Source organism: Pinus tabuliformis, chromosome 1_1 (assembly GCF_031772625.1).
Source record: "Pinus tabuliformis cultivar Carrire ecotype Pingquan chromosome 1_1, CPIR1, whole genome shotgun sequence".
Taxonomy (NCBI): domain Eukaryota; kingdom Viridiplantae; phylum Streptophyta; class Pinopsida; order Pinales; family Pinaceae; genus Pinus; species Pinus tabuliformis.
In genome coordinates this window covers 123406089-123419391 of record NC_142297.1, presented here as the reverse complement: position 1 = coordinate 123419391, position 13303 = coordinate 123406089, and the positions used below count along the sequence as shown (strand labels likewise).

The window sequence follows — 13303 nt, the reverse complement described above, 5'->3', positions numbered from 1 at the left end:
ACTCACATTGGGTAGGGTCCTATAATAAGTAGACTTCCAGTGCTATATATGAGATATGTCAATTGACATGATCCCCAATGGACCATACTGCAACTTGATACAAATTTCCAACCCTAAACCCCTGAGTAAAAGCATCTTGGAAAATTTTATTTTCAAACACGTACCTTTCCATTGATGAATGCCACTTTGAAACCTTTGACTTCCATCGCCGAAATGGACACCAAGTTCTTCTTGCGATCAGGAACATAAAAGAGATTTTATAAATGAATAGAGTTACCCTCATTCAATTGAGGGGTAACATTCCCTACACCCCTTCCGGGATAGGTGGCATCGACTCCAAGTATAATCCCACGATTGTTTCCATCTCTGCCAAACTAGAGAGAGCACCTTTCTACTCAATAAGCTAGATTCCAAAAGAGTCTGAAGGAGAGGGCCAAAACAAGATAACGCTTCTTTATCTTATCAGAAACAACATTTGATTCTTCATACCTGGGGTTCCTTGCTTTCTCTGAAGAGTCAGTCGCTTCCTTGATGACCTGCATTACCTGTCATTCCTCCAATCATTGAAGATGTCCCTAGAATGATTGTTATCTTCATCAAGAGATGTGTCCCTGCCATTCGGACACTCCTTCGCATAATGGTTGAACTTATTACAAACAAGGCATCTGTCTTTCTTTCCACCCTTAGATCCAGACTTCCCATTGAAGTGATCTTTAGGTGGGCCATCAGAAGCTTTCGTTGCGCCATCCTAATAATATTCTCTACTTCAACTTCACCCTTGGCGAATTTGAAGAGGGATAAGGAATCCATTGATCCTTTTTTCCTTTCCCAACTGTCTTCGACGATTGTTCTTTTACTCTTGCTTGGGTTTTGTCTTCACCTCAACTCTAATACCATGTTAATTTTAGGTATGTTCTATGCTGAGAGTAATTTACTTCAATTTTTCACATTAACTCAATATCAATTCCAAATTAGCAAACACATTTAGCATGATAGTAAAATGCAGATAGAACATAAACATAAATCGCAAAAGATAAGCCAAGACAAGAGGACACAAGATGTGGCGCTAGCCAGGGACAAACCCCAATGTGGGGAAATCCTTGATCAATTCTTCTTATATGTTCTTCAATAGTTCGATAGAGATAGAGAGATAGTATGTATACATCAAAAGTCAACATTTTGACTTGTCATAATAAGAGCAGAGATCTTCCCTAATAAAATGACACATGAGGTAGTTGATCCGGACACAGGTGATTCCATCACCTTGATGTACCTATCACTGTGTTGCACCATGCCGCACCATCATACCATGTCCATCATCACTGTGTTGCACCATCACTGAGTTGTACCTCATCATGTTGTACCCAAAATGCTACTCTTCATCATCATGCTGCACTATGCATCACTGTATTGTGCACTATGTTGCACCTATTCATTATTGTACCCATCACTGTGCACTACGCTGCACCCATCATACACATGTTGCACTTCAATACATTCATGTTATTGTACCCTATTACTATGATGTCCCATCATTTCATATTGTTGCACCCTATCACTATGTTGTCCCATCATATCATATTGCTGCACCCTATCACTATGTTGTCCCATCATATCATATTGTTGCACCATTCCATCACTATTGTACCCAACACCAACACGCTGCTGCTATACATCCATGCCCATCATCATGTTGTACCATAGTGTTGCACCATGCTGCAGCAATAAACCATGTTGTTGCAATATACCATGCTGCTGCATCCATCACATCACGCTGCACCTCTTTGCATTATGCAGCACCTTATTATGTTGCAGCATTCATCATCATGCTGTCTTCAAACTTTACTTTCATCAAACCACGAAAGAGTACAGACATACATATATATATATGAAGCGAACAAAGTTCCTTCTACAAATTAATAACTCCAAAAGACTTGGAATATGAAGTTATCCATGAGGATACAAATATTATATTAAAAATATGCATAAAAATGAATGATAATGAATTTACAAATGAGAACGCGAGGCTTGCTTATATATCAGCCAAGTGTCTCTTCATGAAGATTCATGTCTCATTTAGACATGCCTCTTCAACCTAATTACTAGTTAACCAATCATTATTTACGATTATTATTGTTTACATTATTTATATATATTTTATTCATTACATTGCCTCCTTCCTCCAAAAGCTTTGTCCTCAAAGCTTGTCGATGAAAAAGGCTTGATCTCTTTTTCAACTTCGAAAGTCTTTCTATCATGGAATAGTCATCCTTGTCGATACAAGTTGATATGATCTTCTTAGTGATAAACAAAATTGTCACACTAAGAATGGATCAGACCATCCCAGATTAATCTTCTGTATAGTATTCTGATCACTTGTAACGACTTGTTAGCATAGGATTGGATTGAGGTTACATCACTATTATCTGGAACATCAATTTCTTGTTTCTGGTCTGAATGGTACCGATATGTAGCATGGTTGATTGGTCTACTCTCGTGATTCGGATGTCGATATGGAGTTTTTAGATTTTCTTCTGGCGAAGGTGTTGAATTAGTTATGGAACATTCACTTGGGATGTCCATTGTCTGAACTGCAACATCTAAGTGTTTCGTTTCTTCAACTGACTTGTATTCTTGAGTTGTCATATTCACTGGATCGGTATTCGTTCCCTTATTTTCAACTTGGACTGCTACGACTGGAGATTCTGATGCTTCTTCTTGAGTGAATTGTTCCAACTTATCTTTTAATGCTTTCTTATCATCCTCAAGCTTCTTAATTTGAGTGAGTAGACTTTGATTATGGTTTTTCAGTCGTAAAAGTTCTTTGATACTTGATTTATCAACCCTATGTTCAGTGTTTTGAATTTTAATATTTTCATCTTTTAGATCTTTGATTTGTTCTAATAGATTTTTATTAAGTTTCTTTAAATGTGAAGTTTCCTCTTCTTGTTCTGATAAGTGCTTCTTGAGTTCTTTCTTTGTGACCGTAGTCTTCTTCACTTGCACAAGTAATTTTTCGACGTGGCCCTTGAGACGAGAAATTTCTTCGTCCTTTTCCATTATTTCTTTGTAATGTATATCCACAAGATTTTTATGTTCGCGTTCTAACACTTCCTTGCTTTGTTGAATTTTGGCTATTTTGTCATTCTCTTGATCTTTTAACTACACTTTCTCGGTACACTAGATAACATCATTTTGTCGAAGTGATGTTGGATGTAGAGAATGGAAGAAGGAATCCATTCTCTTTCTCTCCTCACCCTGTCACTCAATTATTGTAATTAATTGTTCTATATCTCTTACGATTGATTGTTTTTGTTCCTTACTCAGGGATTCCATATTTTTTCTTTTTCTTCATTTCTTTTAACTTTGTATGGAATTATATATATATATATATATATATATATATATATATATATTTATATTATATAAATATATATATATATATATAATATATATATATATATATATATATATATATATATATATTTCCAATATTCTCCTTTAATGTGGATTGTTAAAAACTTGAATACCCTTTTATTAAAAAAAATACTTCTTTATATTGTTGCCCTCTATATATGTATGTATTTCTTTATATTAAGACCCCTTTTCAAAATAACTTTATTATCTTATAATAATAATAGTTTCACTTCTTTTTTTAATAATAAATTGGTCCCCTTTTTTTATATACTTAATTACTTCCTTGATAATTTTTAATGTCACCCCTCTTAATAAATATAAAGGTCACGTCTTTTCATATGACACGGTCCCATGGGCTATTACCATGGGTTGTTTTTAAAAACTACGTTAAAATGTTCTCCACTTAAAAAGTAAAACGTATTCCTTTTGTTTTTTGCTTTTTTTTTAACTTTTTAAAAATACCATCGGCAATTACCATGGGTTGTTTTTAAAACCACGGGCTTCTCCACGTAAAAAGTTTTAAATATTCTTGGAAAGCTTCCCTCTAATCTTTATTATGCACTTATTTTGTTTTTTTTTATTTTCTTTTTTTTGAATTCGATTTTTTTTCTATATTTTTTTAATCTCTTTTTTTTATATGACTTTTTTTTAAATAATCTTTATTATTATTTTATATATATATATATATATAGCCAAAGGCCTGGTAGCGAGATGGAGAAACCCCAAATATTTAGCGAAACGCTTGAACTGCAACAGCAATAAATTTGATGAATAGTTGATAGCCAAAGACTTGAATCGGAGAACGAGCTTTGTGCACCGATTAAACAACCTAGAGGACCGAACTACTCTGATACCAAATGAAGCGAACAAAGTTCCTTCTACAGATTAATTACTCCAAAAGGCTTGGAATATGAAGTTATCCATGAGGATACAAATATTATATTAAATATATGAATAAGAATGAATGATAATGAATTTACAAATGAGAACGAGAGGCTTGCTTATATATCAGGCAAGTGTCTCTTCATGAAGAGTCATGTCTCATTTAGACATGCCTCTTCAACCTAATTACTAGTTAACTAATCATTATTTACAATTATTATTGTTTACATTATTTTACATTATTTATATATATTTTATTCGTTACAATATATATATATATATATATATACACATTGCAAGAAGGCAGATCCATATACTGTCTTCCTTTGAAGTCTTTCCTCCGAGAGATCATCTTGCTGCGGCTAGGTGTCTTCAGATTGTTGTAGATAACTCTTCAGTACAGTGATATAGGATTGCTGTAGATAACTCTTCAGAACAGTGATATAGGATTGTTGTAGATAACTAGGATGGCGAATAGCCTTCCTTTTGGCAGCGTCTTAAGGTCTCTTATTAGACCTGCTTTCAGCATTAAATAGGCTGTATATATGTCTCCTCTTTCTGTTAATAAATCTTCTCACAAGCCTGTGGCTAGGGCACATTGACAGAAGATTTAGGGTCTCATAGATCAGCATTATAGGGTCTCTTAGACCTGCGTTTAGGACTTCACCATAACTGCATTTAGGGAAGCTTCATCATGAACAACGTTTAGGGCAGCATCACTGTGGACAGCGTTTAGGGAAGCTTCACTATGGACATCGTTTAGGGAAGATTTATTGTGGACAGCATTTAGGGCAGCTTCATTTTGAGCAACGTTTTAGGGCATCATTGTCTTCTTAGGATCTCTCCTCCCACCAAAACCCAAGACAAGTGGAGAGGAAGAGATCACAAAAGTGTGTGTACAAATGACCTTCAAGGCACCTCTATTTATACTAAAACGTTGAGCACAAATGGTGGCAGTTTGGTTGTTGGCCGACCTTGACAAATTGTCCGATCACACAAATAAATTCACATCTCCATAAATACTTATCAGAATCAGATGATCTTTAGATCAATCCTACACCTCCCGATGAGAGGAAGCCAAGAAAAATTTCAGCTGCCATAAATAAGATGACTCACATGGAGTTTGGCCCTAGTTGCCAATTTTAACAGATAACCAGTTGGGCATCCAACGAAACATACTCAGAAATTACTACTGCTTAATAATAAACCCTCAACTGCTGCACCAATTTTCCTGCATTGGGTTTCGCTGGGGACATTTGTCCAAAAATAACTATGTAGATGTCTTATATCTCTTTCCTGTTCAATTTCTTGTTTCCGTTTATAATTTAAATGGTGTAGGCTGCAGTGTATTCATTTTCAGTGTTTACTATAGGAAACAGTAAATAATGTGCTTTAGTAATTAACAAATAGAAGAAACGTAATCAGTTGCTGCAGTTGAAATTTGGACATCCAAATTTTCACACTGAGTATCAAGTCAATTCTTTTCTTCCACGCTAGATAGTTTGATGCCCCAACAAGCTTATTTCTCTCCTTACAGAAAGAACCCATATGACTTGAAGATTCAGACGTGATGTAATAATATGATACTTGAGATCAAGATTCCCTTTGATGATGTCTTCAACCTTCTTGATGCCTTCAAGATCCTTGAAGAGTCTTCAACAATGTCTTTGAAAGATGTTTCTTGAGATTCTTTCAACAACAGCTTCCAAGATCCTCGAAGCCTTCTTCGAAGATGCTTTCCACATAGATCTTCTTTCAAGAGAGATCAACACCCTTCTTGTACTTTTCCTTTGATGTAGTCTTGATCTCTTCAGTAGAAGACTCTGGATTGTGAATATGTCCCATGGAAATTTTTTTCACAACTCTTCTCAGTCTAAAGATAAGTACCAAAGCCATGCTGGTATGTTTTTCCGTTATGCTCAAAAATGAATTAAACCATTTCGTTTTGATTATGCAGCCACTTATCTTTAGTGTAATACCTAGTCACCCTTTACATCTCCTTTCATTCATTTTCATAGATTGCATTAGTGTCAGATTACTATAGGTCAGATTTCAGTACCTTTCTTATTTTATTAGAATTGAGGCATGTGTTTGAGGGCTTGTTAAGCTGCTAAAGCTCTCTATGTAATCTCTGAGGCGTTAAAAGAGTGGTACCGAAGTTAAAATTTTGTGAAACCAACATTTTAAGAAAGTTTACAGGCATCAACGAATATAAATAACCCCTGCAAAAATTTACAAGATTGAAACCTGGAATGACATAATCCAGTTATCTTCCTGTATATTTGTTTTGAATAGAAAGAGACTTCATTTTAGAGTGCAATGTAAAAAATGGGAACTTTCTTTTCTCATTCTTAAATAGCACGGTTGTCTTACTTAGCCATGAACATGGACTAGTGCTTCTAATTTTCCTACTAGAAGTCCAAATCCAAATGCTCACCCCACCAACATCAGGTCCACCACGTTTGGCACCAATAGCATCAATTTCATCAATGAATATAATGGAAGGTGCATACTCCCTTGCGCGAGAAAAAAGATCCCTAACACGAGCTGCAGCCACGCCAACAAACATCTGGAAAGGAAACAACAAAATCATGAATAATATCATATGGACAAATTAGAGAGCAAAAAATCTGAGCAATCTATTTACAGTAAAATACTCTGCAAATCTAGTTATCCATCTGCAAAATCTTAAAAATGAAACTTCTAAATGTAGATATGTCAATCAACCCTAGTAGATCTCAAGTTAAAATTAAATGCCCTGTACAGTTTTAAGGAAATTTAGTGTAAACAGAGAAGCAGTATAGTGTAGTGATATACAAGCCATAGACGTATGAACAATGATGTGTTCACAGATGCAATATAGTGTACTGATGTTATTGGTATAGTGTTTTATTAGTATTAATAGGTTTCAACGTAAAAATAAAGTCGAATATTAAGATTGACGCAACACCAAAATGAAATCAAAATTATGACCACTTGCAAAGTCATTCACACAAACACTAAAACCAAAGCCTTATAAGATGACAAACAATTTTGAAATGATATAGTGACGCATATCTGCTAAAACTTGACCAGTATCAACAAAAATCAATGAACGTATATTGTCTCCCATCTCTCTGTCCCAGGACTAGATGTAGAACTATGAGATCTCAAAGTCACTCTTTGACCTCTTAAATCAGATATGGAGGTGGACATAGAAGAAATTTGTCAATGGAGCTGTGGTTCAGTAGTGAAAACAGTGGCATATTAGGCCACCCACCAACATTCAATTTCCGCCAAGTCATAAGCAATTTGGGTGAGTGTATTCCCTCTATGACTTTGTCATAATAGCACCCCCTGCTGCGAAAGTTTAGCCCAATCAGAGTGCTTGTATTAATGGTTTTCCCCTCAAGGACCATTCGGCCCATGCAAGCAGGCTGCTTGTGGTACCCAACCTGTTTGGGCTAGTTGTAATTTGTAATACTTTTTGTTATAATTGTTATGAAAAGGAGTACAATAGTAATGAAAACGTTAGTATGGAAGGGTTGTCCTGAAGATGATGGATGATGAAAGAAAGAGATTTGTTCCATGTAGCCTTTTATAGCGCATAACTTGTGGAAGGAATTGCCATACAATCCTGATTTATAACTGATTTCTGATTTCTAATGTCTCAGTCAAAGAAGTGGGACCCTTTCAATGAATTTCTTTTGCAAGTTGACATCCATTCTTCGTTTTCTCCATCAGCTAAAATTCTTAGGAATCACAGTCTGTTTGACAGAAAAACAGAAAAAGACAATTTATTCCTTCAAAAATGTACATTTGCACATTCCAGCTTTTAGTTTACAATGATCTAGTAACAAAATGAAGTCATATATTCAACAGTAAACAATCCCACTACACAAACATTGAAGTGTATGCTGTGGAGAGGAATTCATGCATAGGATGGTAGCTTTAAATAGCTTATGTAAATAATTGTTCTTATAGTTACTGATATAAATAATTCAAAAGATTCCTATCAAGGAAAACACTTCTTCGGTGTAACTCTTCAGTAATATCCTATGTAATATTCATTTAGTGTTGATCACTCCAATATTAATAAACCCTATCTAATAGCATTAAATACTTTCCCTAGCTAATGTATGTCCATCAATTTATTTTTCAATCATCTGCAACTTTCATCATTCATTGTTGCTCAAGGACCTTTTAGCTGCCTCAACATTGAATTCTTCATATGCCTAACAAATCAATTGCATCCAATATTTGGAAAATTTGATCAAGCAATGATTATTCAGAATTCTGGACAATAAAATGATCCATTCCAAACGAATATAGAAAAGTAATGTTTTCCTCAATTCAATTCTATGCCAATCAATTTGGATGGAAATTAATAGAAGTGATAATCAAAGTTTATAAGATAAATTTTCAATATCGCAACCCTTCAATGACAGGATAAATGTATTGTAATTGTCATATCAATGTACATTAATAAGTCATAGTACTATGTAGTCAATAAAATGTCACAAGTTTAGAATGTTGCATCACATTAATAAAGAGGGTTGATAAATGTAACGAACAAAGTTCGTATACTCATGTCAAATAGTCCAAGATATTTGGAATACAGTAAAAGAATCCATTTTAGGAATAAAGAATATATTGTATAAATGTATGAATGAAGAATATGTTGGTTACAAATGAGGGTCTTGCTTATATACTAGGCAAGGTGCCCCTTCACGAATAGTCATGTCTTTTGGGACATGTCTCTTCAATAACTAATTATTATTTAATTAATCATTATTATGATATTATTATTATAATATTATTATTATTTATTTTATTTTAATGTATTATATTCATAACATTTCCTTCCTCCTCAGAAAAGCTTTGTCCACAAAGCTTATCATTGACAAGGCATGTCATTTGTCTCTTTGTCTTGTAATCTATTCACATCTTTCGGAACTCTTCAAGTTGTCATCTTTGATGACAAAAGAAGATAGGATCCTCTGAGTGATAAACAAATTTGTCGAACTAAGAAGGGATCTGACCATCCTCAATTAATATTCTATATAATATTGCAGTGACTGAATACTTTGGATGAATTGTTATCACAAGATTGGATTATTGTGACATCGATATCCTCAGGAACATAAGTCACTTGTTTCTGGTCTTGGTGATATGGATTTGTAGACTAGCTAAGAAGCCTGCTTTTATGATTTGGGTGTCGATAAGAAGTTCTTGTGGTCTAATTTCCCTTTAACATGTTCGTGGTGATTTCTTAATTTACTTGAAGTATCTAATTTCCTCCATGCATGGAAGTTACTTGGCTAATTGTTGGATCTTCAGTTGAAAACATGAACAACACCATTCACCAAATTAAAATTCAATGGAATATATGAAACCATTCACACAAATATTTTTGGACAAATGTCCCTGGAAAAACCACAACATGTGGAAAACCAGTTTTTAGGATGAGGGTCTAATTATTAATCTTCAACAAATCTACTAATGAGAAATTACATTTACTGCTTTCCTTACACTGGCAAATCGATCTTCATATCTGTTGATCAAATCAGCTAGGAAAACCCCACGGCCTTCCTTTTGCAAATCATACAGCCCTCTCTTGGCCCACACGTGCCGCCTAGAAGAACTCAGCCCACTCTGGCAAATCGTACGACCCCTTCATGGCCTAGAGAAAATCTTAGCCCTATCTACATAATAACTCGGTCAGTTAAACCTCCCTTTGAAACTCAAAAGCTAGAAGTATCTCAGATGAAGAATAAACCCCGGAAAATGTATTTTCAAAAACTGTCACTGAAGCCCTCTTGGTTTCACACTAAAACCTCACCCAACTTGATATGCCCCAATGTTGCCCATCAATTTCCCTTTATAATCTCTCATTCACAAATGAACAACTAAGATAGAATTTATCTTGTCCCAATCGATGGCTAAGATCATCTTACAAACCTTCAAGAAGCTTCTAGAAGCAAATCAACCTTATCTCACCTAATCCCAATTCCTAGGTGAAACTCAGGAAAAATTACATGGGCTTGGAGGTAATTCATTTCTCTATGTTCCTCGCCCCAGTGACACATCTTCAAGCTAGAACACCTGCCTGTGTTCCTAGCGCCAATGACACCACTTAAGGCTAGAACACCTGTCTGAGCTACAATATTTAACACTTGCTCATAGTGAGGAAGGTGTTCTCCAGAACACCCAACTTGTCCCAAATGAAAACAAACTTCCCTTTATCAAGGACATCATCAAAATGTCTTCCACCTATTGATCTATAGGCACATATTGTAGTCGAACTAATCCACGTTGTACACAATCACGAAAAAAATGCTATCGTGTGTCAATATGCTTTGACCAACCCTGAAATACTAGATTCTCATATAGCATGATGTAAATCTAATTGTCACGGTGAATGACGGTTGACTCTATCCCCTAACCAAACATTACCACTAGAAACTTCTGAAGCCATATTGGTCGCACATGTTGCCATGCTCGTTGCCATTGTCACTGCCATGTACTATGCTTCTACAGAGCTTAATGCAACAGACTTTTGCTTCACGATGTACCAAGAGACAACCCCTGATCCCATGTTGAAGCAACACCTTGAAGTGCTTTTCCGATCTATTGATTTTCTACGAACAAGATAGACTAGAACAATTTTCAATCTAATAACTACTTCCAATGATACAATTTTTTCTTCTTTAGAGCATTCAAATCATCAAACAGTTATACTTAGAAAATTTCAACCATAAACTTCAGTACAACAGTGGAGATCACTATGAAACAATGAGACAAGAGACAGCAACAATTTTCCCTACGAAAACCCCACCCCAAGGGGAAAAACCCAACAATCTTTCCTTATGAGAGAATGTCCAATTTAACCAATTGTTGAAGATTCTAAGTTTACTTAGTTAGAAACCCTCCATGCACTTTATCTGATTTATTCCTACCTACTTGTTATTTTTTCCTTAACAAGTTATTTACAATGTAAATACTGAAAATAAACACTAGTGCATGCTCAACATATTATAGATCAGCAACTAAAAGAAACAAGTACAAACACATCATATGACACCATTATTTTTGGACTAGTTTCCCTGGAAAAACCCAACGTGGGAAAACCGGTGCAGCGATTTGAGGGTTTTCTTATTAAGCAATATCAGAGTACAATCTAGGTGTCGAAACTGGCCTACCCAACAGAGAATTTCCTTAGCAGTAATACCTCTTGGTTTCTGACAAATCTACTGGCTGAAACCCCGAATAATCCTTCCGACAGCTACTCAGCACCAATCTGCCCTAGAAACCCCAGCGCCTGCCCAATCTGGACTGCATCAGCCTCTCCTATCCCAACACTGGCACTGCGTCAGCCTATCTTGGCCTGTGTCAGCTACACTAGCCCCTCTGGTGCTCTGCGTAGCACTTAGCTGCCTCTGCATGGCCCTGTGTGAGCATTGGCTACTCCGGCATCTCTCTCTCTCTGGCTGCTTTGCTACTATCCCAACACTATCTCTACCTCTCTGTCTCTATGTACTCAATGCCCCTCGGCTGCTCTCCTGATCACTAATTCTATCTCTCTTAGCAAACCCCGCTCTAAGGAATAGAATCACTGATCGCTCTGGTGTATCCTCCAAGTGACCCTCAAGCATCCTCTTATACTTTTCCTGTTGACATCTCAATGGTCGAGATTAAGTCCACAATCAACGGCTAAGATTAGATCTGGCTTGATCCATGTCTTTTGGACCACTCTCACACAGATTCATATTAATACACATTAATATTTTATTTTCCCTAAGTTTAGACTTAGGGACTCCATTAAAAATATTAATTATTTTAATATCTCCTGATTTGTTTAGAATCTGCCCAAACCCTTTCTAGTTATTAGAGATCTCATGTGCCCCAACCTCTCCACCAAATTTCGTGGCTAGAGCACATCTAATGCTACCCCAAATCAACACTCCCTCTTAATGAGGACTGTGCCCTAGCAATACTCCTAGCTGAGTATTACTCTGATCATCCGGCATCGGTACCTGTGTTGATGCTAGGCCTTTCTGCCCAACATCCTCTACACTGCTGCATCCTGTACTGTTGCCCATGGTTCTACCACTACCACTGCTGCATCTGTATGACAGCTCCATCTACATCCGTGTTGCTGCTGGTCCTTCCTCCCAGCACTGCATCTGCACTGCACCTCCTCTCATCATGTTGCATCGAGCTGCCCACTACTGCACTGCAACTCAGTTACTGAGTAATAAGTAACTGATCTACCTGTTGGGCTAGAAACACCCACTCATGCTGAAGCTCCCTCTGCCGCTGACAAGTACTCCCTTTCTTTGACTTCTGCGTTGCTACAACAACTCCCTACATCTCGCACCGTTGCACACCTCTCTGTGCCTTCCTACATTGGTGCAACACTCTCGTGCCTCTCGCAGTGCTGCAACTTGCTAGCTCTGCATTGTCTCGGGACTCTTGCATTGTAGCTCTCTGTCGCTCCATTTGCATCCATCTCTACCCACCCAGCTAGTCTTGCTACTCCTCGACGAAGCTCCCATAGCAAGGTCTAATCCAAGAGGCTGGGTACCTCGAGGATCCTACCCCTCATCGCCTGTAGTCCATCTAACTATAGCTCGATGTCTCCCCAGTTCCTCTCACGTGGTGCGTCTGCACTCATGGCACAGTCATCGTCTATCAAAACTTCAGCTCTGCCCATGCTGGCACTGCCTTAGTCTCGAAAGACTCTCCCTTACTCTTCTTCCTTGGACACTGGGTCGCATAATGACCCAACTCCCCATAGTGGAAGCACTTGATTTTGGAGAGATCTTTCTTATTCTGCTTTTCCTGCTTTCCCTCACATGCTAGGGCCACATCGTCCTCCTCCTGCTCGACTTTGATCCCCTTGCTGATGCTACCTATCTTCGACTGCCGTATTATCTCTTCTTGGCGAAGAGCTGCCTACATCTCGTCCCACAGTGGAAGTGTCTCTCTGCCCAGTATACTCTAGACAAACACTTCCCAGTCT

At 37.0% G+C, this 13303-nt stretch overlaps 1 protein-coding gene across 2 annotated transcripts in view; it reads right to left on the bottom strand.

The window, feature by feature from the left end:
• The window catches only part of EMB3144 (AAA-type ATPase family protein), a 385432-nt gene that overhangs the window by 123159 nt on the left and 248970 nt on the right, over positions 1-13303 (bottom strand). For both annotated transcript variants that reach the window (XM_089391628.1, XM_089391629.1), the window contains exon 5: positions 6737-6868. In XM_089391628.1, coding sequence (XP_089247754.1) covers positions 6737-6868 — 132 coding nt within the window. The remainder of the gene's footprint in view (positions 1-6736; positions 6869-13303) is intronic.